Raw genomic sequence first — 27,383 nt, 5'->3', positions numbered from 1 at the left:
GAAGGACAGGGACGTAACACGGACGTTTTCATAACCAGACAGCCAAGCCGCTCAGTTAAATCAGTGACAGTACATGAAGGAAATCCTTGTTCACCACCAGGAAATGATGTATGGAGAGATGTATGAAAAAAGAACATAAGAAGAGAGGATAACTACAGTAGGCCGGTTGGCCCATGCTAGGCAGCTCCTAGAAGAGTAACTGAACTACTAGAATGAGATAAAGATAGTAAAGAAGAAGGCTCTCCCCCGCCCTCCAAACCCTCCAGCTGAAGCCGGCAGGAAAAAGTCAGAAAGAACACCACGCTGTATAGAAAAACTGGCGTGGACATTTTACAGGAAAGTGTGAAAGGAGAATAGAGACTATCATAATGTAACCTGAAAAGGAAAAATTATGAATTAGTATTGGTTATAAGATTTTCTTTTTTCTATATCCACCCTTTATTAGTCTTATGCTTATCTAGCCTATGCTTGAAACTCTCAGTGGAAGAGGCAGCAACTACTTTACTAGGTAGCTTATTCCATTCGTCTACTACTCTATTACCAAACCAATTTCTACCTATTTCCTTACTGAAACGGAATTTTTCTAGTTTGAAACCATTATTTCTAGTTCTATCCTGTATGCTCACTTTAAGTACCTTGCTAATATCTCCCTTATTTATACCCTTCATCCACTTAAACACCTCAATTAAGTCTCCCCTTACTCTACGCCTCTCTAGCGAATGCAGACTTAGTCTTTTCAGTCTGTCTTCATATGACAGGTTCCGGACGTCATGTATCATTTTTGTCATTCTTCTCTGTACATTTTCTAACGAATTAATATCCATTCTATAGTAAGGACACCAAAATTGTACTGCGTAGTCTAAATGAGGCCTTACTAATGCTAGATAAAGTTTCAGTATTACTTTAGATGATCTATTGCTCACGCTTCTCGAAATAAATCCTAGGACCCTATTTGCTTTATTTCTCGCATTAATACATTGTTGCCTTGGTTTCAGGTCGTTACTAATCATAACTCCTAGATCTCTCTCGCATTCCGATTTGCTAATTTCTTTGTTATCTAAGCTGTATTTAGTATCTCCAATGGTCTTGCGTACGTTAAGTACTTTACATTTTTCAACGTTAAATTCCATTTGCCAAGTTTCAGACCATTTGGACAATGTATCGAGGTCTTTTTGTAAGTTATGGTAATCGTCAGTCGAATTAATGATACGCCCTATTTTTGTATCGTCGGCAAATTTGCTGATGCTGCTATAGACTCCTAAGTCTAGATCATTTATATATATATAATAAATAATAAGGGACCGAGTACTGAACCCTGTGGTACGCCGCTAGTTACTAATCCCCAGTCCGACGTAGTTCCATTTATTAATACTCTCTGCTTTCGTCCTTTCAGCCAGGATTCTATCCATTTTAAGATATCGCCGTCTATACCGTGTGCTCGAACCTTTCTAACTAACCTTTGGTGTGGGACCCTATCAAAAGCTTTACTAAAGTCCAGATAAATAACATCGTATGAACGTTGCAAATAAATGAGATCAGGGGGAAGAACTAGCAACAATCATGACTGGTGGCTAAATCTTGTGTGTTAAGTAGAGTCAGCTGGGAAAGAGGTGTGAAAATAGGTAAAAGAGAAGATAAAATGCGGTGGTAGAAATGAGAGAGAGAGAGAGAGAGAGAGAGAGAGAGAGAGAGAGTTTAATCGCATTTATGACAATATTTTTCCTCTCCATGTAGTAAATGATAATGAGCTTCAGTGTAATTTTTGGTCCAATGTGCTTTCTGTATCATATTTAAATAACATACGATTTTCCGTGGTCAAAAATTATGATGATGACACTGATAAAGATTATGATCCGGATTCTATTTGAACCAGTTAACGTCTATTCCTGAATCTCAGTACTATTTTTGTGAGCAGGGCGGGCGCTCATATGAACCACACGCCCGAGGTTCCTTATTATCAGTCGTATTTATGAATATTCGAAGTATTCCATCCAACCCTAACATCTTTTTAGTGCAAGACGTTGGCTGCGTGAATATAAAACTTGATATAATGAATCTCTCCGAAACCAGATTACATCATGTCATAGTTGTGTAATTTATCAAACTACACTACGTTTATTCAATGTTGGAACACAAGTGGTGGTGGAGCGTGTGTGTGTTTATTCTGTAGCTCGATGAATAGCACTCACGACCGCAGGTTTCGTTCACCGAGCTTTGTCTTGAGTGTGTCAGTGTCGGTCTAAATGGTAATAATGGTAAAACATTTGTTGCTTGTTTTTATCGCCCTCCCAACAGTAATATACAGGAGTTATTGTCAAAAATGCGTGATGTATTCAGTTATATTAAAGTAAACAATATTAAACAGATTTATTTCATGGGTGACTAGAATCTAGATCTCTTAAAGACTAATATTCATATGTCTACGACAGATGTCGTAACACTAATGTACTCCCATTAATGTTTTCCCACAACCAAACCAACACAGGGGTTTATCAGAATTCTGCAGCAATTTTTAGGTAATATGTGGACTAACTAGATTACGTATAATAAATCTAACAATAATTATAATGTACTCTACTATCAGTGATCACTTTCCTGTTTTCTCCCAATTTAAGGTTACGACTGGACGTACTCAACATCAAAAGCATACGGTCCATAAAAGGATATTTTCCAGGCGTAATAAAGACAAATTTTTAAACTTAATAGCACAAAATGGGATGAAGTTTTTTTTTTTTTTTTTTTCCAAGCCTGTCCTAATACTGCATACGACTGTTTCTTTCAGAAATTAAAAGACATAATTTATTTGATCTGACATTTCAAGAAACAACGTATACCCTTAAAAGCGATCAGTTAGATAAGCCTTAAGTTACGTCAGGAATTAGAGCCTCTATCCGCGAGAATAGGTTGGCAAGCCTGGCTGGTAAATGGCCTATTCCATATGATGCTCGTTTTAAGACATGCCACAATAAGATAACTACAATTATTGGACAAGCAAGGAAACAATATTTTAATAACAGACTTAACAACGAACAAAGAAATCCTAAGAACACGTGGAAGGTTTTGAATGAATTTTTATGTGAGAAAAATAAATGCAGCCACAGTAGTTCTGACATGAATATTGGTAATATTCCGAGCATTAGTAATGCATTCAATCAACATTTTGTAAATATTGGAAGGTTAGTATTACATGGTGTTCGTCAGAGAGGGACGAGTTTGATTAAATTTTCCTCCACCACCAGATTTATCACTCTGGTTAAACCCTGTAACTCTACAAGAAAAGCTAAATATCATTAGCAGTTTGAAATTCACTGCCTCGGATTATGATGAAATTCCTGTTTCTATAGTCAAATCTTGCCCTCATATAATTCTCTCTCTCTCTCTCTCTCTCTCTCTCTCTCTCTCTCTCTCTCTCTCTCCATATTATTAATTTATCTTTTAAAACTGGTGTTTTCCCTGACGCTTTGAAAATTGCTCGTGTTACTCCAATGTACAAAGATGGTAAACAAGAAGACTTTAGCAATTACAGACCTGCATCAGTTCTGCCTGTAATAAGTAAGCTGTCTGACAGAGCTATAAGTTCGAGACTTGTTTCTTTCCTTCTTGGTAATAATCGCATTAATCCCCACGAGCATGGTTATGTTCAGAATAAATCAACAGAAAGGGCTTTAGTCATTATTATACATATAGTCAATGAATCATTGGAAAGAAAAGAACATGTTGTTGAGTTTTTAAAATAGAATTTGACAAAGCTTTTGATTTACTAGACCATGATATACTACGGTACTTATAAACAGAAATATAATGGTGTAATTGGTTTTCCCCTTAAATTGTTTTCTTCCTACTTAAGTAACTGGAAACAATATGTCGTTTATAACCAAGATCGTTCTCAACAGAAGTTCCTCAAGGTTCAACTTTGTGCCCCTTTCAATTTTTATTTTATATTAACTGTCTTGTCAGTGTTAGTGACAAATTAAAATACATAATGTACACTAATGATACGAATGTATTGATGTCTTATGAAAATGTACACAGCCTGTTTAGTATACTAAATAATAAACCTGAAAAAATTAAATAATTCGATTATTGCAAATAAATTAGTACGTAATATATCCAAGACTAGCTACATGCACTTTTATAGAACGACTAAAGTTGAAACCTTACAACAGTTAGTAAACGGAGGTCATAATATAAGCAAACAATCAGTGACTAAATTCTTGGGTCTATATGTTAAAATGGAAGGAACATGTACTGAGGGTAAACAATCAAATTGCCAAAACATGTGGTATATTGTATAAAACACGTGAATGCTTACCTTCTCTGCATTTCGAAGTGTTTACCGCTTCGTAGCATAACCATATCTTAGATACGGTGTTGTTGTATGGGGCGGTGCGAGTCAAGCTTGTAAAAATCCTTTGGTTGTGATGCAGAAACGAATGGTAAGAAGTATTTCTTAAAAAATAAAAAGTATGATTCAACCAGAAATGGATTTAACGAGCTGAATATTTTAAACATTGATCAAATATTTAAATATTTTAGCATACTTTTTACATTTAAGGGTCCAAATGGACTAAACTGCTGTAGCAATGTGTTCCAAAATGTAGGTCACAATCATGACACAAGAGACTGTGAAATAAACCTTATTATCCCAGCAGTTGCAACACATATACTGTACAGGATAAGTTATGTGGAACTGCCTACCTTATCACCTTAAAATTTATAATAATCTTAGCTTCTTTAAACGGGCAATTAAAAATAAAATTTTGAGTGGATTCTTAATGACTGGTTTAGAAATATATATAAATTTCTTTTATAAAATAACAGACGGATGAATCGTTATTTCTAAAAGGTTATTAGGTTTGTAGAAGAGCCGTCGGCTCAACAAACCTGGCCAGTATAGTTTCTTTCTATGTATGTACAATATATGGATGTATGTTACTCTGGCAAATTAAAAACTGACTTAGAGAGAGAGAGAGAGAGAGAGAGAGAGAGAGAGGGGAATGAAAGATAAAACTTGGATGAAAGTGTGGTGACAGGAGGAAGAGAGAGAGAGAGAGAGAGAGAGAGAGAGAGAGAGAGAGAGAGAGAGAGAGAGAGAGAGAGAGAGAGAGAGAGAGGGGGGGGGAAGGATAAAACTTGGCTGAAAGTGTGGTGACAGTAGGAAAAGAGAGAGAGAGAGAGAGAGAGAGAGAGAGAGAGAGAGAGAGAGATGACGAATAAAACTTGGATGAGAGAGAGAGAGAGAGAGAGAGAGAGAGATGACGAATAAAACTTGGATGAGAGAGAGAGAGAGAGAGAGAGAGAGAGAGAGAGATGAATAAAACTTGGATGAGAGAGAATGTTACAGTTACAGAGTTACATATATACACGGACCACACAGACCTGACGGTCCCTACGAGGCAGTCCAACCTTAACACAACAAGGGTGCTCCAGTTACAGAAGCTGAAGAAAAGGAGAGGACAGCTGAAGGCTTTCTCCCCCACCCTCCATACCCTCTGCCTTTTGCCGCACTGGAAAAAGAGCGAGAAGCAACACCTTGCAGAGTTTAATAAAGCCTGAAGGACATTTCATAGGATCGGCAGAAAGTAGAATATAATGGAAGGGGAAAGGCTAAACATAGAGCCACATGTTAATGTTAACCTAGTGCATGCAGTTTTTATAATTATCATTCTTTTTTAAAGAAAGAAGGAAATTTGAAATGTATACTGCTATGTATGTATGCCAATATCTGCACATCCATGCATGTGCAGTGCACACAATGCATAAACTCAAACATATTATTGTCAATACATGGATACTTACATAAGCCTATATATACACCTATATACTTACCCTTGCCTTGTGTCTCGAGAGAACAAACAAGAATATTAATAATTTGGTGAAGGCTAAGACCATACCTGGTACAGCATAGTTGGTAAGATCAGGTCAGGTCGCGTCAGATAATGGATGGCCACTCTCCCGCTTCCTCCCCAGAGACAGGACATACACTTCTCGTATCCATCCACATACTTTTGCACACACATAAGTTTAATTTACGAATAAGCACTTACTCTCGTAGTTATATAATACCGATCGCATCGAAAGTAATATTTAATACCTTTTTAAAGACATTTTTGGTTCTGTTTCCGACCACAGTCTTAGGGAGATTATTCCAGTCATTTACATCGAGAAGCTGAAGAAAATTTTGGTTGTATCAAGATTAACCTTTCTTGCTTGCAACTTCATTCTGTTTCCTCGAGTTGTGGTGTGGGTAATAACTTTAAATAGATTATATGATTCTCTATCACTAAAGCCATTGAGTATCATAACACATGCAAGTAGTTGACCTCTGATTCTACGTTTTCTAAAAGAGAATAAAATCAGTTCCTTAAGCCTCTCGATATGGTCTGTTCTTTCGGACAGGGATTAATTTGTTGGCCCTGCGTTGTACAGCTTCGAGTTTCTCTTTGACCAGATATGTTGGCCAAAATTGGGACCCAATCTCTGTGTGGCCTAAATAAAAATAATATGCTTTTTACATAGAGGGATCACAGTAACTTTGCATATATAGATAATACCTTTTGATGAATCCTAAGGCTTTGTTTGCTTTCTTTATGGCAAAGATATTCTGATTGGAAATTTTGAGATTATCTGAAATTATTAATCCTTAAAATTTAGGTTGTGAGAACTTGCTATTTTTTTTGCCCTGCATTTCTTAATCGTACTTTCTTTGTCCCATATTGTAGAACATGGCATTTACTTACATTGAAGGGCATTTGCCAATATTTTTACCATTCATCAATTTTGTTAAGGTCATTTTGAACGCTAATTCTGCCCTCATCAGTTAACTTAGCATTATACTTTTTTTTTGTCATTCAGCAGTCTAGAAATAAAGTTGTTTATCCCAACACTAAAATGTCGTTATTGTACATTATGAACAAACTGGTCTCAACACTGATCCCTGAAGAACACCACTGGTCACGGGGGCCCAGTCTGATTCGACTCAGTTTATTATGACACATTATCTACTGTCACCCAGCCAACTACCTATGAATGTGTCCGTCGATTTCAAGTGATGTTATCTTTCTCATAAATTTATTATGTGGCACTTTGTCAATGACTTTTTCGAAATCATAAAAGATTATACCTAAGGACCTGTAAAAAGTTTATAACAACTCCAGTAGATTTCTGAGGCATAATCTTCCGGGCCTAAAGCAGTGCTGGCTGTTACTCTTTATGTTATTAGATTCTAGGAAGCCAACTATCCCATCTCTTTTTTCTAAGACAGAGGTTAAGCTAACTGGTTTATAGTTACCTGGTTGATCTCTACTGCTTTTATTTTATAGGAGCTACGTTGGCAAATCTCCAGTATTCCAGAACCTTTCCTAACTATAGAGATTCATAAAAAAAAAAAAAATGTAAGGGAATCACATATTATACTCGTATGTGCTAATTTGTAATATCCTGTTGTAAAAATTGTCAGGATCATGGGTTTTGTTACTATTCATTTTACTAAGTTTATCTTTGATGTCATTACTGCTACTATGCATGTTACTTAACACGTTGTGATCACTCTGTCCTCGCTCTTCTGCGACTACATTTGCTTCTTTTGTGAAGGCTGAACTAAAAAAAAAAAAAAATGATTTAAGGTGGGAGCAATTTCTTTATCGTCCAAGTTAAGGGACTCTGGCTCTAATGAGTGGGCCAGTACCGGTCTTTAGACATTTATTGCTGTTTATGTATACATAAAGGAGCCTAAGATCCATTGAGATCGTTTTAGCTGTGTTCATTTCAAGTTGTCGGTTAGTTGTAATAATGAGTTTTTAACCTCCCTTTTCGTATCGTTATATTGGGACATACTCGCTGGTGTGACTTATTAGTAAAGTGTGGATGGGGACGTTTCTTTCTTTGACTGCTCTGCTAATATTTGCATTAAACCATGCTAGTTTGCGTTTTACTTTTTTCCCGCACTGACTTCATCGATACATATTTGTTTTAAGCATACATGGCTACATTCTTAAATTTCCCCCAAATATCATTTATGTCGTTAATTTTTCTAGATGTTCAGATAATGAACTAAGGTCGTTAACAAGGCCCCCAATTTGGCGCTTTTGTAGTTCGGCACCTCTGTTTTATTTTTATGTACATTATGTGAAAGGTTCTTGTTGAATCTGATATGATTATGGTCGTACGAAGCTAGGTGTTCACCCACAGTAAGGTTTGATATTCATATCTTCGTTTGTGTTAATGATAGGATTTAAGATAATACCTTCTCGGTTTTGTTACACACTGAAAAAAAAAAAAAAAAACTATCCATAATACTCATCATCCTTCTATCATCAAAATGTCTGCAAGTGACTGTATTCCAGGTAATTGTGGCAAGTTAACCCGCCCCATCCCAACCACTTTTCCACCACTGACTCCCCCCAATCCCGACCATTTTAGGAAAAATTTTTTTTGGCTCAAACCTTCGCTTTTGGTGAGAAACATCGAAAATTCATAGAGAAATCACTCACCTGAGGTTTAAAATACTCATTACAGGTAGGAGTACCTCCTTACCTTACTGGGTTTTCTATCAGGCTGGCACCAAAGAAAACGAGTTCTATGGGAGGATAACTATTTCACACCACTCATAAACGGTATTTATTTATTTACTTGGTACGAATTTATATGTAGTACAAGAGTATACTGGTTTTCAAGCAGTAATATAGGCATTATAAGCATTGTTTCACTCACTAATACCTGACCTTTTTTTGCCACATTACCTGATTATCATTTCTGTTTCTTCCTCTAATGCTATGTAAAGTTTGTCCTCCACATTGTCATTGATTGGGGAATCACTCTTGCCCTGAATTTCGTACCGTGGCATGACATGGCTATACTGGCCAGGTCACTGATAACAGGTGAATTGCTGAGACAATGGTATGCAGGGGGGTGGAGGAGGTCATGGTGGGTAAGGCATTGTCCCTGCCTGGCATCTTGTTGAGGAAGGTGTCACATGTATACATACCAAAAATGATTAGCGAAAATTGAAAATTGTGCAAATTAGGGACCTTGCAATTTTTTCGCGTGTATGTACGTCGACGGGATTGGCAGTGACAAAACGTGTGGACGTTAAAGAATGTCGACGGGACGCCGCGGGTTAAAGTCACCAGTTGTCAATGTTTCGTCCCTATCTAGAATTTCCTGCAAGATGTTGTATAACTCTATATCTTCCTCTGCAGTTTGAGCAGGAAGATGATAGATCGTGGCAACATTTACATTCATGTTTTTAAAATGTATCTTAACACAAACAGTTGCGGTGCCATTATTGCTTGTGATCATCTCTTTGGAGTTTTAATGGGATTTGATTCATACTCAACACCACCTCTTACACATCCATTCTCTCTACATTTATAATTAAATTTATAAGAGTCTAACTGATATTTTGATAGGAAATCCATGTTACCCATATGAAGATGAACTTCTGTTACAATTATGTGGAATTCTTCATTACTCAGGAGGCACGTGAGTTCATTAAATTTATTTCAAAAGTTCCAAGCTTTGAATGACAGTACTTTAACTAAATTTTGTTCTGCATTTGGCTTTGGCTGTGTGGCTGATCTAGATAAAACAGCAAAAATAACGATGTGAGACTTATCCAAGGCCTCGCACTCGGGATGAATACAATTTAAATTCATTAATGAGGATCTGTTGGAAGGCATGTCTGGTGCCAGCAGCAGCAGTAATTCCACCTCCAATAGCGTATGTTAAAGTTATTGCTGTTAAAATGATCCCAGTTGGATTACAGTTTCAGACTGCGATACACATCAGGTATTTACTGTCACTCTCCAAACAGCCTGGTATTAAACAGTCCAGACCCCGCTGGCTCGCCTGGAGTGCTCTTCATCAAGTGTCATGTGTGGCTGACAATTTTACTTTGAAAAAATTAGTGCTCAGAGCAGATTACACGAATGGATTAAATGTCTATGCATGGAATAATGAAACAGGTCCTCGGTTCTATTTTGTAGGTTTTCATCGGAACCGAGGTAATGACTAACAGAAACAGGGGGGGGGAGGGACTTTTGTCCTGTGACTCTGGAGATGAAATTCTAGGGCCGTTGCAGGACGAACTCTTCAAAAGCATTTGCCAAGGATGTTTTCATTAATCAAAAACGAAAGTTTGATGTTTGAAGGCAATCAGATATCACCCTAACCATAAACGATGCTAACCAGCATTCCATTGGCATAATTCCCATGACCCAGTGGGCACCTTCCAGGAAAACAAAGACTTTGAGTTCTGGGGAAGTATGGTTACAAAGCTGAAACTTAAAGGAACTGATGGAAGTGCACCACCGGGAGTGGAGCCTGTGACATAGTTTGATTCAGCACAGGAAATCTCACCAGGCCCAGACACTAGAGGGACTGACAGACTGAGAGGTCTTTCTCAGTTCGGTGGGTGGTGGTACATGGCTGTTCTTAGTTGGTGGAGCACTTTTTCTGGTTAATTCCTGTTAACTAGTAGACTGAACTAGTAGACTTCATTACTTGGTGTCTGGATTAACTTCCTCCAACAGACATAATTGCCAATTTTAGCTGCATGATATTAAGCAATAACAGGTCTGTGATGACCTTAGATGTTATGGGCTGCTCACGTGCTACAATGAAAGGATTAGCGTGCCCCCCCCCCCCAGATGAATGGGTAACGCTTTCAAACCCCTACATGATAGGGATTGGGTTTTGCAATTGTTTCCCGTGAGCGAGGAATTCCTGGTACAAGCAGGTCATCCACTTGCGTTGATTACGTCCCTACTATTGCTACTACCAATTGAATGACCTAGTGAGGACTTTGGACTGGTTCCCTTGGATGCCTTGCTGCCCTTCATTGAGAGTGGGTGCCTCGATCTGACGGAAAGATGACTTAATTAATCAGAGGATGTAAAAGTTGTAAAAAAGGTTTCTGTAGGTCAACCTGTGGAGGGATCATTACCAGATGTGGTCAAGAATACTTTTTTTTTTGTCCTCCAGCTCGACAGAGAACAACTATAATCCATTAATTTGAGGGTTGCCTTGGGAGAAGTAAATTACACAAGGTACTGCTGGGAGATCACATAGCGGTGAAGAGACCAATGCCGTTCTGTCATCTCTTCTGTGCACTTCTGGCACCCAACAACCCCCATCCAATTCCATCCCTGCTGCAGCAGAGGTAGGATGGATGAATGGAGGGACAAACGAAGGATGTGATACTCTTGAGGGGAGAGGGCTCTGACTTCCTCCTTCTGAGCTGCCCTAGAAGCTTTGCAACAATATGACAGTATATGGGGAAAAATATTTGATGGAGGTATAGGTGTGGGGCTAATATGCGTCACTAGCCCATTTACCCCCTTCTCTTGTGCACCATCTGTACGACTAGCCGCCAAACATTAACAGCAGAAGTAAGACGGTTGTCGGGGTTCCCACGACCTACCAGTTTCTCTACGATTTAAGTGGATTTGAGTGAATATTCCGTGTGCAATTAGTACATTTGTGTACAAGTGTCTTGGACGTATTATTCATTTGTAAAGTGTGGAAATCCACCGTATATGCTAGAGTTTTTTATATGTATTAAGTGTGAAAAACTTTGTTGTGTTCTGTTTGTTTACGTTCGTTGCCTTAATGGGTAACTTTGTTGGATGGTTGTTGTTCTCATGGAAGTGACAAATATTACCTTGTGTTTGGAGCTACGATTGGGCGAGTGGTAAGTGTATGTTGCGTCACCAGTAAAAACAGTTTATTCCTTGTATAAGCGCTTGAAAATGGCTGGAACTTCGTTTTATTTTGACTTGTATATTTTGAGTTGACCTTGGTTGATTTTTTTTTTTTTTTACGTGTTTTTGTTCCGGCTGAACTTTAGTTTTAAATGATACAGCGTTACAGTGTGTATTGTTGTGTATTATACACACAATTTATGCTTAGCTGTCTGTGTGGGAACAATTTATATTTAGCAGTTTGGCAGTTTGTGGCAGTTCTTTGTGACTGTGTTTGGCGCCTTTGTTTTCATGGATGTAAACAGCTGCAGTGTCTAGTACAGTGTATCTGGTGTATTTAGTGTTAAGCATTTCCCTGTGGACAATGCTATAAGTGAGTGAGTAATGTGTCTTTAGTTTTGTTCACTGTTTTCATTTCCGGAAACAGTTTATGTTCCGTGTATGCAGTTATTTAGCGAGTAAAGTTGTTTTGATTGCAATTTCCAGCCATTAACTAACCATTGTTTGCACAACTTGGTTAACTATTTTTCCCCTTCTTATTGTAGGTTAGAATATTTTGGCAGGTAGATCCCCTTCCCCCTTATTTCACTTGAAGAGACAGTTTATAACCCAACATTTAATACACCTTTGTTGCAAGATAACTCCATGTTTATTTGTTTGTTTTAAAGATCCTCCATACATGTGACCATTTTTGTTTGCACATAACAATTTTCATTTGCATGTAATTTAATTCTCTGTTTACAGGCTTTGTTCATCTGGTATACAGTATTACCAGTAATATTTCTGTGCCCTTGGAATCCAGGAATTACCTATTTTGTAATAACTTCATTCCAGGTGGCAATAAACTATTCACAGCAGGTAAAGAAAAAAAGAATAATTTTAAACCAAACTGCAACTTTTCTTGTAATATTTTTCATGTGCTGATATAGTCTATCTATCTGTCTATTGCCAGACGCCTAAATCCCATAAGGGGTGGCCACAACCAAATAGCCTCCATGTCACCCAGTCCCTCGCCATTTCAATGCCCTGCTCCCAGCTCACACACCCCTCTCTCATATACCTTTCTACTCCATCCCTCCATCTCATCCTTGGCCTCTCTCTCCCTCTTCCCCCACCCCCTTCAACCTCACCCTCATACACTCTCCTCGCCAGTCACTCGCTCTCCATCCTCTCCATATGGCCAAACTCCTAACATTTTCTATCACATTTAACCCACTGTGTCCCGACCGATTTTTCACCAATGACCCCCCCCCATCCTGATCGATTATTTTTTTATTTTTTTATTTTTTTTTTGCTCAAACCTCCGCTTTTTGTGAAAAACAATGGTAAATCACAGAAAAAGTGCTCACCTGAGCTGAGAAAAGGGCTCTACAGGTGACCCTTTAACCCGTAAGCTTCAAAACACCCATATCTGGACATTCCTGAGTGCATGCGATACACCCACATCTGGCCTGGACCTACTTCCGAAAGTGGGGCAGATTGAAGGTCATAGCGACACCTGTCAACCCCTTCTCACCGTCTCCCGGAGTCCCGGCCCCCGGGGGCCGGGTGACCCGGGTCTGAAGGGTCAGTCACCTGCCAGTCACGATGGAGGGTGGATGTAGCAAGCAGTCAGGGGAGTATTCTACCTCCAACCATACTGTTCCAATACATGTTATGTTCTATGTTATATTTTTATGGCTAGGAGAGTCTGAGTGTATAAAAAAATAAATAAAATAATAACTAAGAAATTATAAATTATATATACTGTATAATATATATATATATATATATATATATATATATATATATATATATATATATATATATATATATATATATATATATATATATATATATATATATATATATATATATATATATATATATATATATATATATATATATATATATATATATATATATATATATATATATATATATATATATATATATATATATATATATATATATATATATATATATATATAAAACTCATTTCAGGTTCTTCAAACTCGTGCAGTTTTCGTGAGGAAAATGAACTCGTGTCATTTTCCTCAGGTAAATGACACAAGCTTGTTAAAAAAAAAAAAAAAACAATCAGTCACAAAACAATGATAAAAAAAACCTCGATGCACTTCCACAGCCAACCACCTTTCATTGTCACAACTCAGTCGTTTACCACCGAGCTATCACGGTCCTTTGAAATGAAAGTCAGATATTCATACCATAGTTTCCCATATGCCTTTCAGTAAAAAAAAAAAAAAAAAAAAAAAAAAAGTATAATGAAAGTCTTCAACCATTTCGGGATTTACTGCTACCTATTATCCCATGTGTTACAGTATATCACTTGACCATAACCCCGTAATCCATATCCATGCTTATTACATCCACTACTGTACAGTTTCAAATGAACGTGAGGAAGGCAGGATATCTGAACTTTGACCCCATTTTATTGAAACCACCATTCTATAAGCCACCACAGTATAACAATGACAGCATTTCTGCTAGCTGTCATTCCATCCATATGTATGTGTGCCTAAATGACTTGAACATAACTCTTTCATCCATTTCCATGTCTTACGTACCATACAATGTCAAAAAAATGCGAGGAATGCAGGAAATCTGAAAGTTAATCCCGCTAAAGTGAAAACCCCGATATATCACCTACAATATTTGAAGATTAGGCTTCGTCGACCTCATCCAACAACAGATTGTTAGTCATCTTCTATAATCACAGCTCATGAGAATGGAAATAGATTTACTACAGCCAGGAAATAGGTGCAATTCACTCTGCACACTTGATTTTCGGCAGCCCCGCCTTCGTCCGTTTACCCCTTACCCTCACCTGGTCTGTGGAAATGGCCTTGACCTGCCCGAACCCGGTCCCATCTCCCACCGATATTATCTCTCTCTCTCTCTCTCTCTCTCTCTCTCGTTTTTATTATCACCAGTGGTGTTGAAATATTTCATTTCCTTCTTTTTCACGTTACACATCAGCCTCTTCATCAGGACACCCCTTTTTTCCCCTTATGGTCTGTTTCCATACCCATATCCACGTATTTTTCTTGTATTCTGTGTGTGTGTGTGTGTGTGTGTGTGTGTGTGTGTGTGTGTGTTCTTACCTAATTGTTCTTACCTAATTGTATCTTTACAGGAATGAGTCAAGCTCGTACTGTCCCGTGTCTTAAACCATATTTATCGTACATATCCTTAAATTTGTGAATTGTTTTGGCACACACTACATATTTCATTCGGTAGTGCATTCCATTGATCAATTGCTCTGTTTGGGAAACTGAATTTCCTTACGTCTTTATCACCTTCCTTCTTATGCAGTTTTTTGCAGTGTCCTCTTGCTGATGCTTCTCCATATGTTAAGTAATCATTTATGTCTATTATGTCCTTCCCTGATATGCACTTATATAGCATTATCATGTCACCTCTTTTCCTTCGCTCCTGTAGTGTTGGTAGATTCAGTTTATTTAGTCTTTCTTCGTAGCTTAGGTCCCTTAAGCTTGGTATCCATCTTGTAGCGGCCCTTTGAACTTTTTCAATCTTGTCTATGTGCTTTTTGAGATGAGGACTCCAGACTACTAATGCATATTCCAGGGTTGGTCTAATGAATAATGTTATTATCCTTCTTAGCATGTCTTCATTTATGTATGTGGATGCTATTCTCATATTTGCAAGCAGTGTATACATGTTCCGTACATTCTCGCTGATGTGGTCAGCCGGAGATAGTCTGTTATTGATAATCACACCTAGGTCTTTCTCTCTTTCTGATGTGTATAGGGTTTTATTTCCTAACTTATAATCCCAATCAGGTCTTTTTCCACTTTTACCAAACTTGATTACATGACACTTGTCCACATTGAATTCTATTTGCCATGTACTACTCCATTCATGAAGTTTATTTAATTCTTCTTGTAGCTCTTTACAAGAGTCTGTGTTAGTAATTCTCCTTTGTATTTTTGCATCATCTGCAAACATATTCAGATAGCTCTCATTTCCAGTGTTACTGTTTATATCATTTATATACACTAAAAACATGATTGGTGCCAGCACTGAACCCTGTGGTACTCCACTAGTCACTTCTTTCCATGATGAGTAGTTTCCTCTTAGTACTGTTCTCATTTCTCTTTTTATGAGAAAGTCTTACATCCAACAAAACAGTTTGCCTCGAATTCCTCCTTGATGGTACAGTTTCCATAAAAGTCTTTGGTGTGGTACTGTGTCAAAAGCTTTCTTGAAATCTAAATAGATACTGTCCACCCATCCTTCCCTTTCCTGTATTTTGTTTGTTACTCTGTCATAACAGCTGAACAGATTAGTAACATGATTATCCTTTTCTGAAACCAAACTGTCTTTCTGTTATCATACTGTGTTCTTCTGGATGATTTACCCAAGCTTTTCTTATAAGCTTTTCTAATACCAAGCTTACAACACTGGTCAGTGATACTGGTCGGTAGTTGAGTGGATTTTGTCTATTTCCTTTCTTGAATAAGGGGACAATATTTGCTTCTTTTTTTTTTTTTTTTTCAAATATCAGGTAGTTTACCTTGACTCAAGGATTTCTTGAAAATTAAAAATAATGGTTTACTTAATTCCTTTGCACATTCTCGTAGTACCCAACATGAAATTTCATCAGGACCACTTCCTTTTCCTCTGTCTAATCTACTTAACTCCTCCTGTATTACTTTTTCTGCTTTTTGTATATCTGATAGTATGTGTGGACATGCATTTTCCACATAGTCCCTCTCAAATTTTTTTTCTTCTGTAAAAACTAATTGGAAATTCTTATTTAGTGCTTCACAAATATCTTTCTCTTGTGTATAAGTGATTCCCTCGTCCGTAATGGATTGTATTATATCTTTTACTTTGGTTCTGCTTCTGATATAGCTGTAAAACAGCTTTGGTTGATCACTACTTTTATTTATTATATCCTCCTCAAACTGTTTTTGGGCTTCCCTCCTTATTCTTGTATAATCGTTTCTTTCCTGTTTGTAATTATTATACGCCCTTTCACTATTATGTTTTCTGTATCTATTCCACAACAAATCTCTTCTTTCTTTTGATTTTTTACATTCTGTATTGAACCATTTCTGTATTTTCTTATCTGCTTCTTTGTGCTGTGGGATGTACTTCTGGACTCCTATTTCATAAAATTCACAGAATATTTTATATACAGCATTTAAATCTTGTCCTCTAAGCTCATTTTGCCAATCAACTTCTAAGAAATACTTCTTTAGGTCTGGATAATTTCCCTTTTTATAGTTTAGGCTCTTTTTGTAACTGTCATTGCTGTTTACTATGTCATATGCTATCCTGAAGTTGTAATTTAGTACTGCATGATCGCTTTTGCCGAGTGGAGGGTGATATATTAAATTGTCAATATCATTTTCTTGCCTAGTAAATATTAGATCTAGCACTGAAGGTACATCAAGTCCTCTTTTTCTGGTGGTTTCCCTCATGTTGAGTTAGGAACAACTCTTGTACGAGATCCAGGAGCTTTTGGTCCCAGCAGCTTTCTTGGCTAATTATATCTAGAGTATTCCAATTTATATTTGTATTGAAATCCCCAGTTAGTATAATTCTTTCTGATTTTTCTTCCATTTTATGTAGTAATGATCTTAAACTCTGAATTGTACTCTCTGCTATGTCCTCATATTCGTCTCTTTCCCATGTGTTTGATCTGGGTGGCATGTACAAATTGGCTACAATTACTTTACTTTCAGATGTGTTGATCTCTACTGCAATCAGTTCTACTTGTGATGGTATATTTAGTTTTATTTGATTGACTTTTAGATTTTTCTTAGTTAATATTATAATTCCTCCTCCTTTTTTTTAAATTTCTGTCTCTTCTCCATATATTGTATACCTCTAACTTTAGTTTGTCATTGGATATCCTTGGTGTTAATTTTGTTTCAGTTAGGCATATTATTTGTGGATCATTTTCTCTGACATAATCATTCATCTCTAGTAATTTAGATACCATTCCATCCACATTTGAGTACATCAACTTTATCATCTTGTTTATATACTTGTCATGACATGGTTCTACTACCTTCCTCCTTTATATTCCATCCTGTTTGTGTACCACTTTCGTACCTGTAATCCTATTACTTTGTAAAAAAAAAAAATTCTTCTTCTTCTGTTCTGATCTTCCCTCATTTTTTGTTTTTGCTTCCTCCCTTTTCTCTTTCAGTAATTCCAGTTCCTCTTGTTTTAGGCATCTTTTTATCCATACATTTTTAAGCTCCTCTTTTTCCATAAGATTCTTTGCATTTTTTAGTATCTCTTCCACAGTGTTTACACTCTGGAAAGTCACCTTTAGAGGTCTTGTCTTGCTTTTCTCGTATTTCCCTAACCTTTTGTGTTCCTCTATGTCTTTACTACAGATTTCCTCTGATACTTCCTTCAGTAAGCTCATTACATTTGCCATCTCCTTTTTGTCTCTTGTGATCTTGTTTTTTACTTCTTCCTCTTCTATACCAGTGATTACTATAGATTTGTTTATATCTACTGAATCTCTGACTAACTTGATTGTTTTGGATTATTCTTTTCACTTTCTTTTTAATGCTTTTTTCCTCCACCCTTGTTTCTAAGTCTTTCTTTACTTTCACCACTTCAGCATACTTGGTTTCCACATCATTTTTGTAGCTTTGCACAGCTTCATTCACCTGTGTTATCTTCTCCTCAATATCACTGCTCTGGTCCATAAGACTGGTTACTTGCCTAACTGTCTCTGTGTCATTTTTTAACTCTTCCATAACATTCTCGTGACTGACTACTGTACTTGCCATTTCACTCATTTTCTTCCTAAGTGTACTGAATTCCACTGTTAGTTCACTGACGGTTGTGTCTTTCATATTGGCCTCCCTTCCTAGTTTTTCTATTTCTTCCTTTTGCAAGTGCATCTGCTTCTTTATTTCATCAATTTCGTTTTTGAAAGCCATTTCTAGTTTGTTTACACGTTCAACCAGTCTATTGTGAGTCTCCACTTCAACCAGTTCTTGGTAGAAATCATCATTTTGCTTTTTACTTTTATCCCTTTTCTTTTCCAAATTTGCTTTACTAAAATATGTATCCATTTTGCAATACTAAAAGTGCAAAGTATATACTTATAATCCCCGTGTTGTTGTAGTCTAAACAAACCTCAGATGACTCAGAATATTCTTTCGTCTTGTTTCTCTTTCCTGTTTGAGCAAGTCTTGTTTATACTTATTATTTTTTTCCTTTTAATAATGAAAAATCATTTAGTCTAACCTAGTACAGAGCTTGATTCATGCAAAGAGACTAATTTAGGTAATGCCACTGGCTGTGTTTGTTCGGTACGGAGCGCCGATGTCGCACGTCGTCCTTGGTTGAATCCCTCTACGTGTGTGTGTGTGTGTGTGTGTGTGTGTGTGTAAGTCTGCCAAAGAACGGGCGTCTTGCATGAGGGGCGCAGTGTAGCCAGTGGGCTTTTTTGTTGTTTTTCACAGTACACATGAGCTTTTTCATTATCACTCCCCTTTTTTCCCCCATAGTTTGTGTTTGCAACGACTTACACAGTTTAGTGGCTGGTCAGGACACACACACACACACACACACACACACACACACACACACATAGACACAAACACACACACACACACAAACGACAAGTTCTTAGTGTCACTAACTAGATAACTTGTGAACATACCAGGGCTTTTTAGCGAGCTATTATCAGGTGTACAGTCATGTTGGTGTGACTTGAACATCACCCTATCAGTCATTTCCACGCAATATCCATATCCACATATTGTTCTTATATTCCACGGTCCACATCAGCCACGTACTTTGTCATTTCACCCATTTTCCAATGTGGTTTACATTTGTATCAGTGTATTCAATTTATTTTTGGGTCTGCTTTGATGCTCCATTTTCCTTCACACTCGGTAAATGTAAGATGCTTTGTCACCAACTTCTCTAACTTCCATTCACAACTTTACCATTACCACGGCGTTTCAGAAAAAATAATGTTTACCAGAGGATACACAGATACATGGCAAGTACAATGATATATATATATATATATATATATATATATATATATATATATATATATATATATAATATATATATATATATATATATATATATATATATATATGTATATCATGTTGTTTTGCGAGAGCAGAGTTTTGCCGTAGCCAACAGGTTAAACAGCTGGTACTATGTTCTCTGGAGCTGCGCTGTAGGTGTCACGTTTTCTGTGTCAGCAGTAACTATTGCAAACCACTCAGAATAGGCAGGTATTTGTTCATTTGGTACGAATTTATATGTAGTACAAGAATTTATTGGTTTTCACAATATAATATTGGTGATATAAGCATTGTTTCACTCACTGAACATCAACATACCGCACCTTCCTTGGCGAAGTCATCTCATCACTTCTGCTCATTTCTTCCTCTGGTGCCACAAAATCTGTCCTCCACATCATCATCGATTGGAGAATCACTCTCACCTTGAATTTCATACTGTGATGCAACATGTCTTTACTGGCCAGGTCACTGCTAACAGGTAAGTTACTGAGACAATGGCGTGCAGGGGGGGAGGTCATGCAGGGTAAGGCAGTGTTCCCACCTGGCGGCAGGTAGAGGAAGGTGTCCCGCGTATAGGTACCAAAAATCACGTGTAAAATTTGTAAAATGTGCAAATAATGGATCTTGCGATTGCATAACGTATGGGTATGTTGTGGAACTGAGCGTGACAAAACAATGCAATGTACCTATACATTACCGGGATGCAACAGGTTAATTGTACTAATTGTACTTTTATATATTTGTTGTTGTAATTTTTAAGGTAGCTTTAGAAATTCCTCTTCAGGTCAATAACAGTACTGTAATAACCACCTGTTACTAGCAAAAGCCTAAACTAACTGTTAAAATTTCTGCTTTGTAATACTGTTAAGCAAACTTGCTGCATAGTCCCTTTTGGATATTTGTATTGAACGGTTACTTTATCTTGGATTATTTTTTACTTTACTGTTTCAGAATTTTTTTTTCAGTAACCTCAAATTTCAAAATGAACTGGAACATAACATGCACAGCCTGGTCCTGAGTTTTCACTGGATCTTCCTTCACTGGCCACTCTTTTGTTTGCAGAATGTGCAAATTCCATGATGACCTTGAGAAAAGCTGTCCAAAGTTACTGCATTAATATTTTTTATTGCACAGTTGTTACGTTGGAGAAGTTTGTTGCTAGCAGCATTGAAAACAACGTGGAGGGAAGCAACATACCTTGGTCAAGGAATGATGTGGCCCAAGGTGTCACTAAAGTCATTCACCCTCCAGCTGATGAAATTAATCAGTCCCCACCAGAACTGGACAATTTTCAGTCTGTGCAAAATGGTGCAGTGCAAGGGTGGCATGGACACGACTCATCTTACCAGTCCCTACTTCTAATAAATTTCAGATATTCGTGGACTCTGATAGTGGAGGACTCAATCATCTGAAAACAGCTTGTGGAATTTTGGGCAGAACACCAGCTGAAAGAAAACTATATTTATTCCAGGTGCTGGAGTTGATGATATAGATGAGGCAATAGAAACTGTCATGGAAGGTGCAGCTAATGGAAGTCTCATTAACCCTTTAACCGCGGGCATTGTTTTGACACGACTGGCCCCCCCCCCGTGGGGGTTCCAGCCAAAATGTAAACAAACTTTAAACCTTTATAACTCTGCACAGAATAAATCTAGAGCGAAAAATAAGGTACCATTAGAAAGTACTAACCTTCGGCTTTGCAATGATGTAGGTTTCATGATTTCGTTGACTATCACTGGATGGGCAGTGCCATTAGAAGTGGGCGATCTAAAATTACTATTTTTCGCTCACACACCATTACCAAATGCCAACCTCATTCTGATAATAATACTATAAACATATATGAACACTGCACATACAATAAACACCCACTCTGTGTTCACTGAGGCAGGTAAAAGGCACTGTAATTGCCCACACTTCACTGCCACATCAGTACTGTTGTCACTCATAAAGCTGGACAGATACTGATGTGTGTTTGGTCAGAGGTGGGGTGGGGGGCCCGGGGGGTGGGAGGAGGGAGGTGGGGGTCGGCTGGAGTGAAAGAACTTAATAGCTACTCTCCCTTGAAACAATTGGCGCGCGGAAAAAACGCGCGGTATTCAAAATATTCACAAACATTCCAGAATGACACCCGCGGTTTGGTCCAGTTTTTGCAATGTCATTCTGGAATGACACCCGCGGTTAAAGGGTTAAGAGTCATGCAGAAACAATTCATATACAGTAGTGTGAACCCTGTCTGAAGATCTCTTAGGCAAGTTCAAGCTGATGATCCAGAGATAAAAAGAAAAGTTATAAAATTCATATTTTAGGTGTTCTCCCCAAGACTGCTGCAAGCAACATCTTTTATATCAAGGCTTTTAGCCTGAACAGTCATATGAAGTCACTTTGTTCACAGGAGGGTATTGAGTTTGCAGACACCTGGAAGCAATTGTATAAGCAGCAGTCTCTGTTTGAACATGATCTACACTTGAAGTCGTTGGCTCTGCTCATCTTGGTCATCTCCTGGATGATGCAGTGTGTTTTATCTGGCAAAAAACATTCACCATGCAAGGCCCATAGGCGAGTCAAAGTACACGTCATGAATCATTAGCAGACTAATAGAGATGAGAATAATAAGGCACTTATGAATGTGCATAGTTTGCGGAATAAATTTTATGATTTAGAGGCTTATGTTCTTGTAGAAGATTACAATGTACTATCGTGCACAAAAGTCTTGTCCACTACCCAGCCACAGTGAGGGTTCGAATAGCCTGAGTTGAAACAGCTGGGGGAAATGCCATAGTCGGCCAACAGATGTCGCCCTCTTTAGTGTGGGTGGGTGGGTGGGGAGAATAGAGGAGGTGGGGGCTGGATGAGAGGCAGGTTGTGTGTGATTGGAACATTATCACGAACGCTATACACGATACTGATAACATGAGAAATGTGACAGAGATGGCTTATATAACTGATAAGATTCAATTATATAAGCTGTAATGCGGTGTTACAAAAAGAAAACGAGGCTGAAGCAGCATAATTAGTATAATCATGTAGAACAATTATTACTGCACGTAGCAGTATCTCAGGTGTTAGAATTGCAGTATAGAAAACGTTATATTCAGTGGAGATGTGTGACAAAGCTCCCTGCACCGCAGCGATTCACCTCCCTCCATTTAGCCCTATGATGTCATTCGGACATGTATGCTTCTGCAAGTGTGCGGCATAGACGTCTTATGACGAGCATTCGCATACAGTATTTGGCATTGTCACTGCCACTGATGGCTGCAGTAAATTTAGGGAAAAGCTATGAATTTGCGTAATTGGATGATCATGGACTTTAGGGTGAAAGACCCTTTGGAGGGTAGGATGGCTGGGGTTTGGGATTATGCATAAGAAGATAAAGTTACAAACATGAACAAGGCTAAGGAAAAAGAACCGTCTGGCGTCAACCGGACTGCCACATAATATATGGTCTTAAATTGTTCTCTAAAGAGTAGTTAGTCTATTACTTAAACCACCATAATTGCAAGCTACCATTTTAACTACGTTTAGTCCTACAGTTGTTTCGATATGGTTACGAATTCGTGGAACAGGTGCAGTGCCCTGGGTGCTTATTGCCCCTCGGGTCGCAATGATACTTTAGAGAACGGAGTATAGTAGTTTATTTATTACTTATACCACCATAATTGCAAGCTACGGTTTTAACTACGTTTAGTCTTACAGTTGTTTCGATATGGTTACGAATTCATGGAACAGGTGCAGTGCCCTGGGTGGTTATTGCCCCTTGGGTCACAATGATACTATAGAGAATGGAGTACAATAAGGATAAAAGTGAGAAAGATCAGGGTGAAGGGCCTTGGTCGGCTAGTTTTACTCACCGACCAGGTCACAATTTTGTTATCCTTACAATGAGAAAATGGTAATATTTTTTTATATTCCTCCCAACCTTTGCCTAATATTTAATATAACACGCAATGTTATATATATACTTAATAAATATTTGTGATAATATACAATATTATATATACAGTATACTTATGTTAAAAACAGTGGAGTGAAAAGTTATCAGTATTGTAAAATAATATTCAGAGTTAATCTAGATGACTGTTCCAATTCTTCAGTTCCAACCCATGCCCCTCATGACCTTGAAAGCCCATGTGTGTGGGGGGGAAGGGGGGGGGGCAAGTGCGGGGACTGGCCGCCCGTCACAACACATATCCAGCTCTATACACAACCACCACTACAGCAACGCTCAGTGACCCACACCGAATCCATGTGAACTTTGTTTCGGGTTACCGTCACCTCGACGTGTTCTATACATTCTATTCTCAGCTCTTGCTGATAGAGAAGAATAATGCTTTGCCCAACCTCTCCTTTCGTAAGGAAACGTGAGGTGGCGGTGACAGCATATTATTCAAGGTTGCATGGGTTCTCCTTAACCCATAACTGGAAGAGCCACAGTAAAGACCCAGGAGTTAGACAACTCGTCATTAGGTCTCTGCTATTTAAACACCACACCACAATATGCAAGCTTCATAGATATGGGGTGTGCTCAGTTACCGTTAATATTGTGTGCTGAACATCATGCGCATTTCAATGATGGTAGCAAGTGTAATTATATAAGAATATTGTGTTATAGGAAAACACATTCCACGACGTGTCATATATATCATTGTAGACCACACAATACATAATTTGTGCCTGTTAAGTTACTGTATTATGAATTTTCATGCAAAATAGTTCAAGACGTCATTAAGGAAATGGATTCAAGATAACACTGTAGGTAAGTTAATATTTTTTAACTTTATTTACAAACACCACCAAAATCCAAATAATACACCAATACACATATCTTACTGTAGTATTTGGTCAAGCCACCCATTGCATTAAGAACGTCCTCAAGACGATTAGTGATGGAGTCGACCAGCTTTAGGCACAGCCCTGGTCGTCAACGTATACTCCCCCACACTTCGTGAGCTTTGGCCTCTATTGCTGCCCAGGTTTGCTGCTCCCCAATATCCCAATAACGTTTCATCATGGCCCAGTTATGTTCAGTTGGATTAATATCACATCCTAGTGTTGGCCAGTCGATGACGTCAATTTCAGGGTTATCCTGGAGATAGTCCTTCACTATGTTGCTGGTATGCCCCTCCGAGGTGGGACCTCAGCAAAGCCGACTGGGCCGCCTTTGCCAGAGCCTTAACCACCATTTTCGAGGCCTCTCCTCCCGCCCTAGACCTCGAGAGCAGAGCAGATCAAATTGCCAGTGCTTTTGCACAAGCCACCTTTCTTGCCATCCCGCTACAGCAACGATCCACGAAGCGATACCGAGACGGCTGGATCTACTGCGACAGGGTCAGGGAACTGAACAACTGACTGAATGCGACACGTAAGCATTACCGGTGGCACCGCTCATCCCAGCACCATTGATACCTTGCTGCCATAACGCAACACGTCGTGTCGGAGAAACACCGCATGAAAGAGGCGTGGATCAGATGGTGCAGGACTTTAGAATCTCACTCCACCCTCAGGGAGATGTGGAGGAGAATCAAGTCTGTCTCTGACCCACGTCCCCCCCATCCACCCTCTCACACAGACCCAGCCGCTGAAGCCAGCCGTCTTGCACAACATTACGCAGACCGCTCCACTTCCCACAATCTCCCTCAGTCTGTTAGAGACAAGCAGGTGCAGTTGTCTACCTCTCATCTTGCAGCAATTCAGGCTGCCTGTGAAAGGCCTGACCCCGCCGATGTACTTTTCACCAGTAGGGAACTGCAAAAAGCACTGCAGCACAGAGGAGACACTGCTCCGGGGCTCGACAGGCTAACCTATTCTCTGTTATCACATGCCGGACATTGTGGGAGAGACCGTCTCCTTAATCTGCTCAACCTCTCGTGGTCTGAGGGCAGTTTGCCGAGGTCATGGAAGACAGGTGTCATCCACCCGATTCCCAAACCTCGCGATCCCGGCGCCACGCACCCTATCTCGCTTCTTAGCTGTGTGGCTAAGACAGCAAAGAGGGTTGTGCGTGCTTGCCTTGCCTGGCATCTGGGACCGTTGCACCCTAGGAGTTTTGCATACCACCCTGGCAGGAGTGCGTCTCACTGCCTTGCTTCCTTCCTCAGGGAGCTTCGAGGTGGATGGGGGATGGCTGTCTTCCTTGATCTCGAAAAGGTCTTCGAGCTGGCGAACCCTCTTGTCATCCAGGCAGCCCTTGCCGACAGGGGAGTCGGAGGTAGACTCTTGTTGTGGGTGGGGGACTTCTTTCTTTAGCAGACAGCAGGGGTCAGATTCCAGGGGCAACTCTCTCCCTTCTATCATCATCCCAATGGCACTCCCCAGGGGAGAGTTCTTAGCCCCCTGTTATTCAACGTGTTGGTTGAGAGACTTCTAACTGTTGACTATGGACCCGGCGTGACACTGCTCGTTTATGCAGACGACCTGGCACTGGTCTTCTCAAAGAAAGACTGCTTCACCCAGGCATCCATCTCTTTTTCTAGATTGCACAACAAGTGTAATGAACTCGGGCTGAAAGTCAACCTTGAGAAGACCAAGTGCCTACCTTTCGGTCTCCGCCCTCCCAAACATCCTCTCTCATTGGGTGGCTGCTGCATTGAGCCTGTCACGCTGCACCGATATCTGGGGGTCTACTTTGACTCGGGGCTAACTTTCGCCCGACACGTGAGATACTTACAAGAGCGGGCCGCCTCCCGCATTTCTGCTCTCCACTACCTCTCTAGTTGCAGCTTAGGGGCATCGTATGCAGTTCTGCATACTTTCTATGTCCACGCAGTCTGCTTCCTAGTCGATTACAGTGTGATCTGCCTCCCAGGGCTGGCTTCCCCCATCTCCTAGTCCTTGGAGGTACTCCAAAATGACGCTCTATGGGTTATGCTGGGCGCTCCATGCTGGACCCGACTGGTCAATTTACGGATGGAGAGTGGGTTTCCATCGCTAGCCCACAGGATCGCACTGCCTGCAACGGCAGAAACGCTTCTTTTAGTTAATCTTTACCCGATGCTACATGTCTCCATTCTGCGTAAACGCCTGGCTAGCAGGCCCCCAGACCCGTCCCCATCTTGGGATTGGGCTCCAGCCATGGTGGCTCTCTTTCACAAGTTGGGTGTGGCACAAGAGGTGTGCCAAGATCCAGAGCTGGCATGTCCAGGCTAAGAACCTCCTGCACCCTGGGCGCCTCCCCCTTTCACAGTTATCAGTCCCACCGACACGAAGCCTCGCCACTCGATCCCGGCCATCCTTCGGCAGGAGAGTCTCAGTAGACTCGCTGTGCTCAACTCCTCCGATGCGGCAGTCTACTATACAGATGGCTCTGTTTCGTCTGATGGTTCAGCGGGAGCTGCTTTTGCTTATGGGGACCATACTGAATCCTGGCACATCACCACGGGTGTCTCCGCCTTTCAGGCGAAGCTAGTGGCTCTTCTTGGTGCCCTGCGCCATGCCTATAGCCATCGACATAGATGTGTCATTCTCCATACTGACTCCCTATCCTCCCTTCAGTGCCTGGCATCTCTCTCTCTCTAGTTGCCCACCGGTTCATACTTACTGCCATATTTACAGTGTCCTCCCTCATCCAGCGGCGGGATGGCACTGTGATCTTTCACTGGGTACCTGGGCATGTTGGGATACAAGGTAATGAACT

At 39.5% G+C, this 27,383-nt stretch overlaps 2 protein-coding genes and 1 pseudogene across 2 annotated transcripts in view; all 3 read left to right on the top strand.

Annotated features, from left to right (window-relative positions):
* The window catches only part of LOC145397848 (uncharacterized), a 352,766-nt gene extending 327,667 nt beyond the window's left edge, over positions 1–25,099 (top strand). The window contains exons 7-8 of the mRNA XM_080270884.1: positions 22,057–22,222; positions 24,880–25,099. Of these exons, the coding sequence (XP_080127010.1) occupies positions 22,057–22,222; positions 24,880–25,099 (386 nt within the window). The remainder of the gene's footprint in view (positions 1–22,056; positions 22,223–24,879) is intronic.
* LOC145397905 (small subunit ribosomal RNA) lies at positions 9,531–10,944 on the top strand (annotated as a pseudogene).
* A 99-nt stretch (positions 25,100–25,198) lies between the features above and the next one.
* On the top strand, positions 25,199–26,578 carry LOC145397847 (uncharacterized). The gene is made up of 2 exons (XM_080270883.1): positions 25,199–25,958; positions 26,160–26,578. Exons 1-2 carry the CDS (start codon positions 25,199–25,201, stop codon positions 26,576–26,578), a joined length of 1,179 nt encoding a protein of 392 aa, XP_080127009.1.
* Positions 26,579–27,383: the final 805 nt, after the last annotated feature.

The sequence above is a fragment of the Coenobita brevimanus genome, chromosome 43 (genome assembly GCF_032717465.1).
Source record: "Coenobita brevimanus isolate Jiangsu-jjx chromosome 43, ASM3271746v2, whole genome shotgun sequence".
Taxonomy (NCBI): domain Eukaryota; kingdom Metazoa; phylum Arthropoda; class Malacostraca; order Decapoda; family Coenobitidae; genus Coenobita; species Coenobita brevimanus.
This window is presented reverse-complemented; position numbering and strand designations above follow the sequence as displayed.

Bases quoted from the DNA above. Each gene is read 5' to 3' on its own strand.
- LOC145397847 (XM_080270883.1), top strand. From the start codon at position 25,199: ATGAAAGAGGCGTGGATCAGATGGTGCAGGACTTTAGAATCTCACTCC. The intron at 25,959-26,159 runs GTAGACTCTTGT...TCGTTTATGCAG, and splicing joins TGCCGACAGGGGAGTCGGAG to ACGACCTGGCACTGGTCTTC.